The sequence below is a fragment of the Limulus polyphemus genome, unplaced genomic scaffold, assembly GCF_000517525.1.
Source record: "Limulus polyphemus unplaced genomic scaffold, Limulus_polyphemus-2.1.2 Scaffold1610, whole genome shotgun sequence".
Classification (NCBI taxonomy): domain Eukaryota; kingdom Metazoa; phylum Arthropoda; class Merostomata; order Xiphosura; family Limulidae; genus Limulus; species Limulus polyphemus.
This window is the reverse complement of record NW_013667220.1, coordinates 177070-183756: the sequence shown is the minus strand read 5'-3', so window position 1 is coordinate 183756 and position 6687 is coordinate 177070. Positions and strand designations below refer to the sequence as shown.

Sequence of the window (6687 nt, the reverse complement as noted above, 5' to 3'; positions counted from 1 at the left end):
GACTTTAACACAAGTGCCTGTCCTGTGATGTGCATTACACAGAACAACTGAAAGCTAATTGGGAATCCTAATTCTTTATTAATAGACACTGACTTTAACACAAGTGTCTGTCCTGTGATGTGCATTACACAAAACAACTGAAAGCTAATTGGGATTTATAAGATTCTATCTATGACAAAGCAAAAACCAGTGTCATAAAATAATGTATATCACTCCCAAAATGAATTGCATAACAACAAGTCCAAGTCAAGAGGGGTAACATATAACATTTTATGATTGTTTTTTTTATCTTGTTGTAGTTATACTATAACAAATTCTGATAATCTCTCAATGTTTTTGCACAGTTTACAATCACATAAAAAAACTTGTATACGGATTAGTAAAAATTCAGAAGCATATAAGTATTAAAATTCCCATCTGAGCAAATTATTTGAGACCTAGACACACAAATAGAGATTTATATTGTTGCTCATAATATATCTAGTTTTCAATTGATAATGTAAGGACTTTACAGGATTCTTGCAACATTAAACGATATTCTTCATTTATCAAACTGTTTTGTTAACTTATTTCTTAAAAACATAGTATACTCGGTCATTATTAGCTTAGTTGGCTATATCAGCTGGAGTACTATACTCCTTCATTATTAAATGTAGTTTCACTTAATAAAAATATCTGCTATCTTTGTGATTTATATTCAGATAAATAATACAATTAAATGCCAAACATCACACGAATATAACTTTCTTAAACCTTACCTAGAACTGAGGATGGAAGATGGAAGTCATTGAAGACTATGTCCCTTGGAGTGTTCATTGATAGTTGCAGTATATGATATAGCTTTAACATTTTGATTACTTTTACTTCAGATTCTGTAAACAAACTAAAAACAAATACAATAAATCATAAGTTAAGCTCCCCAGTGGCTTAGCAGTAAGTCTGAAGGCTTATAACACTAAAACCCTGGTTTTGATACCCAGCATTATGTGGGTTAATGTTATTAAATCATCAAATATCACAAAACTGCAACAGTTTGTAAAAAATCTGGTGTCTTTGTTATTACGTAAAAACACAAACATTAAAGCAAGTTACATACATGAGTAATAACATGAAATCATCATGTATGCTACTGATCCATTACCTTGTAGTTTATATTTTTGGGAATGAGAATTGTTTACAAACATATACACAAGACTAAAATGTAAAAAAAATAAGACAGTCAACAATTAAAACAAAATTTAAAAAATAGTAATCCTATTTTTATAATTACTACAAAAAATATAACTTAAAAGAGGCAAAAAAACTAAATACCAATGGCTGTGTTTACAAACTATCAAATAATATTTTGATAAAACATTTCAACTCAATATACACACACACACAATAGAGGTATCTGTTTACCCATTCTTGAGATTCTCAAACCAAAACCTATCTCCATCCCGAATCCTCTGAAATTGATTTTGAACAGCATTATGAAATAACTGATTAGTATTTTCCGATATCTCTAACAGCATTCCAACCAGGATATCAATATTATCTGTTTTGTTCCCATACAGTTCTGGAAGAAGTTCATCGAAGAGCTGCAATGAATAATTAATAATTTACTGAACAAAATTCTTGCTATATCATATGCTTTAAAGTGGATATTAGATTTTTTTACAAGTCATTAAATGATTATTATATACAATCTGACATAAAAGGGTTATGATTAGTTACCAGACATGAAGTGGTTACAATTTGTTATCTGACACGAAATGGTTATAATTTGTCACCTGACACAAAATGGTCATAATTTGTCACCAGACACGAAATGGTCATAATTTGTCACCTGACACGGAATGGTTACTATTTGTCACCAGACACGAAATGGTTACAGTTTATCTGACAATGAAATGGTTATAATTTGTTATTTGACATCAAATGGTTATAATTTGTTATTTGACATCAAATGGTTATAATTTGTTATTTGACATCTGATGGTTATAATTTGTTATTTGACATCTAATGGTTATAATTTGTTATTTGACATCAAATGGTTATAATTTGTTATTTGACATCAAATGGTTATAATTTGTTATTTAACATCAAATGGTTACTATTTGTCACCAGACACGAAATGGTTACAATTTATCTGACAATGAAATGGTTATAATTTGTTACGTGTCTGGTAGACAAATAGTAACCATTTGATGTCAAGAAGTAACAAATTATAACCATTTGATGTCAAATAACAAATTATAACCATTTGATGTCAAATAACAAATTATAACCATTTCATTGTCAGATAAATTGTAACCATTTCGTGTCTGGTGACAAATAGTAACCATTTGATGTCAAGGACATCAAATGGTTATAATTTGTTATTTGACATCAAATGGTTATAATTTGTTACTTGACATCAAATAGTTATAATTTGTTACTTGACATCAAATGGTTATAATTTGTTACCTAACATGAAATGGATATTATGGTAATTTTTTATTTTTTAAGTCAACAACTTTCACACTAGTAACTCCAACAAAAAGAAACATGTACTTATAAATAACATCTTGGAGTTTCATATTTTATAGTATGGTTAAATCTAAATTACGGCTTTTGACGACTGACTCACGCTAATGATGAGAAAATAATATCCTTAAATTTGAAGTAAATACAAATTAACACTATTAACAAATTAAATACATGTATTACATTTACTGCAATTGCATGGGCATACCTCGGGTTTCCATTGGTAAAGCTTTGGAAACAGTTTTGCCATTTCATTGAAAGTATCAAAGTGAATATTAAATCCTTGTTCCTGGAGTGCTGTTTTGTAATCTGGGAATCCACAATCTCGCTCATATTGAATTTCAATGGCCAAATCATGCCTTTGATTATTTTCTAAATATTATAAAAAAAATAACTGAGATATTTACATACAAAGTTTTTACATATTACAAAGTTTGAAATGTTAGTTGTTTAAATATTATGTTTACTGAAAGGAAACTATCATTCAATACATAAATAATAAAGAAGTTCATGATTTTGTATGTCATTTACATTAATTTCTCCACAACAATTTATCCTAAGAAAGAAACATTGATCTCCTCAATAAACAAAACAGAAGCAGTCTACTACAAGTTTCAATCTTATAAAGCAATATTTTCAAACAGCAAGCAGAATTATTGGAAATATTTATTAAAGATTTAAAAACGAACAAGCATGCATCCTTTCAACATTTAGTATTTTGGACATTTTTTTGTAAAACTTCCACTTCTTAATAACATACCCTCCAATGGCACAGTGGTATGTCTGCAGACTTATACCACTAAAAACCAGGTTTTGATACCTGTGATGAGATGGAGCACAGATAGCCCTTTGTGTAGCTTTGTGCTTAATAACAAACAACAACTTATTAACACTAGTATAACATACTTATCAGAAAACAAGTGCTCTTATTCACCATTTTATTATGTACTGTGGTGGCTAGATTTAGGTAATGTTTATAAATTCAGAACTTAAGTGTTAGAATCTTATTATCAAAGCAGAGTTATAATACTTTTTTTTTACATTATTGTTTTGGTGTCACGTATCAAAAGTTTCGTAAATAAATAGTGCGTGTAAAAAAAGCAATTAGCATTGATTTGTTCTTCATGTTGCACATTCTCTGACTGTTTCTAATTTAACTTGAATTCTAAGGTTTTTGCTAGCTGCTCTATAATAATACTGTTCAATGTATAAGTGATATCTGACAATTTCAAGTTCAACGAAAGTTTCTCTTTCATGGCAAAAAGAAAGTTTCTATGCCCAGGATTTTTAGGATTTTTTTTTTATTGGTGGAAGAATAAGGTGGGTAAATTAATACTTTCATATCACTGAGAGTCACAATGTAGAGAATTTAAAAGTCTTAAAAATTAGAAAAAATTGGAAGGGCTGTTCGTGTGTATATCCTCACCATTCCCTACCTACACCACTGATATTATACAAATATTTTGAAATACACAAGTTATACAGCTGGCATATCCCTGTCTTGAGTACATAGTCCTTTCCTATTAATGTATGTGTTTACAATGATCTGTGTTTACAAGCTCCGTTTGCTAATACTAGACATGTTAATCAGTATAATAACCATTAATAAATATGAAGAATATAAACAACTGATAGTACTTAAAAGAACACAAACCTTCCTCTTCCTCATATGTGATCTGTGTGTCATTCTCTAATGACTGTAATGACATTCCTATCAAAAGTTCCTCTAAATCTGAGCCTCTCACATCCTGTTTCATCAAATAAAAATACACAAACAATTGAAAAAATTACACCATAAAGTAATTTATATATATATATAACCAAGATAATAGTTCGGTTTTATTAATCTCAGCTTTAGTTTAGAAATAATTATTAAATACTGTCTCAGATCTATGAAATACAGTATAAAATTTAGAAATTACAAAAACATTGATGGCCCAAATATTCTTGAATTCTATACATTCATCAAAACTTTATATTCTTCTCATCCTATCCATTAATTTTAAAAGAATATGTTCCTTATAAAATGAATTTTAAAGAAACAAATAGTGTTAAATATTACAAAAAAAAGTGAAAGTAATCTGAATAACACAGGAGATATTAGCATTTTTCTTTTCTTTTATGCAGCATATACACTGTATAGTAGAAATTTATAAGGACAACTCTAGTCTTGTTTTGCAAATAGGAAAACACTTTCTTCTCGATGCTATGACATTCTACATAGAAACCAAAACATTTTTCTCCTCAATAAACAAAGGAGGAGGGAGAAGCATTCCATTATAAGATTCAATCCTACAAAACGATATTTTTAAACAGTGAGCAAAATTATTTGAAATATAGCTACATATATAAATGACAAACTTACGTAAGAATTACAAGTCTGAACAGCACCTGTGATACTACAGTCAGTAGATCTAGATCCACAAGAACAGGAATATGATGATTACATGAAAATCTTATGGCAGTACATTATAACAAAACCTCATGGCAGCATACATTAAAACAAGAATCTTATAGGAATATATTACAAAAAATCTAAGTATAAAAATCTGATTGATGACCGTATATTCAACAAAAATCTGATGACAATACCATAAATAAAAACCTGATGATAATGTTATGGTATGCTATACAGAAATATGATTAGAGTATGCATAAGATCTGTCGCATAATGTTAATTGTACTTACATTTAGTAAGATATATTTGGAATGTCAAGTTCAAATCTCTAGGAATCATTATTCAGTGGAGATGCAAGAAAAAACTAAAAATTCCTTTTAAAGCACTAAGAACATTTAAGGTGTATGTTCAAGGAAAATTTCATTATTCACACCCAAACACTAGTGTAAAAAATAACAACAAAACCACATTTTATTCACTTATCTAGTTCTTGAAAATTTTGTAAAAAAAACAACAACATTTCATGAAGAATGTGGGCAGAGTGCAGTCCAATAGTTAGAATGATGGACTGTAAAGTTTAAGTTCTACTATTGATGTTCCACTACTGATGAAGAAAATTTATTATGTTCTACACAATGGGGTTATAGCTGCAATATTATAGTGGGATGGTCACATCCCACTATTTGACAAGAGTAGTCCAAGGGTTAGTGGTGTTGACTAGCTTCAGTCCAGCACTTCAAAGTTAGGGACAGTTAGCACAGGTAGCTCTAATGTAACTTTGTTCAAAATTCAACAAACAAAGGAAAATTCATGAATAATGTACTTATGGATTTATTTTTACGTTGACTAGCTTCAGTCCAGCACTTCAAAGTTAGGGACAGTTAGAACAGGTAGCTCTAATGTAACTTTGTTCAAAATTCAACATACAAAGGAAAATTCATGAATAATGTAATTATGGATTTATTTTTACAACAAAATATACAAGCTTTTGAAGTTTTTTAACCCTAAAATTCTAAACTACAAAAATACCAATTATTCAACCTGACAAAAATAATAAAACATGTTTAATGAATTTGAATATTTCAAAATGGTTTTATTCTATCTTCAGTGAAAACTGAAACAGTTTATAGTGTTATGAAATTGATGTGTAATATGATGATAATAACAAGATCAAATAAAGCATAAGATTATTCTAAAGGTTTTACATGTGTTTACCCTTTTGCTGAAAAGAAATGAGAATATTCTAAAAAGTTCATTGAACACGCTTTTTTAATTATTTCTGTAGATCTACTGTTTATCATGAAGTTAACATTCCCAATTCATGAATTAGCAGATATTCAGTAGCTACATATATTATGTAACTCCAAAGTTTGAAACTTATTGATGCTTTAAGACCAGAAGAAAAAGTTTATTTTACATTCTACCCTGAGCAGTGAAATGCAAAAGCATCAATTAGAAACAAAGCTTATGAAAGTTTAACGCTACAGACTGGTAGGGTAAAAAAGCAAGGATAAAATATATATTATAAGACAAAACTTATTAGTTAGAATTAGAATGATTAAAAGGAAATTTTAATTCATAAAAAAAAAGAATTCAACAATTTCAAGTAGCATGTTTCCTTACATTAAAGACTAAAGTTTCAAATGTCTAAGTGGACAAAATAAGAAAGTATTAGGTTGTCAAGAAATTAATGTTACATTTTTTAGAAGAAAAAAACCCAAACAACTTATATATCAAAACAAAACATTTTATTAAATGAAATGGTCTCCATTCTTGTCAAT

At 28.8% G+C, this 6687-nt stretch overlaps 1 protein-coding gene across 3 annotated transcripts in view; it reads right to left on the bottom strand.

The window, feature by feature from the left end:
- LOC106464290 (dual oxidase 2-like) overlaps positions 1-6687 on the bottom strand; it is an 82118-nt gene that overhangs the window by 37732 nt on the left and 37699 nt on the right. For all 3 annotated transcript variants that reach the window (XM_013924417.2, XM_022391987.1, XM_022391988.1), the window contains exons 9-13: positions 4874-4922; positions 4163-4256; positions 2717-2880; positions 1402-1580; positions 759-883 (exon numbers count right to left, since the gene is read on the bottom strand). In XM_013924417.2, the coding sequence (XP_013779871.1) occupies positions 759-883; positions 1402-1580; positions 2717-2880; positions 4163-4256; positions 4874-4922 (611 nt within the window). The remainder of the gene's footprint in view (positions 1-758; positions 884-1401; positions 1581-2716; positions 2881-4162; positions 4257-4873; positions 4923-6687) is intronic.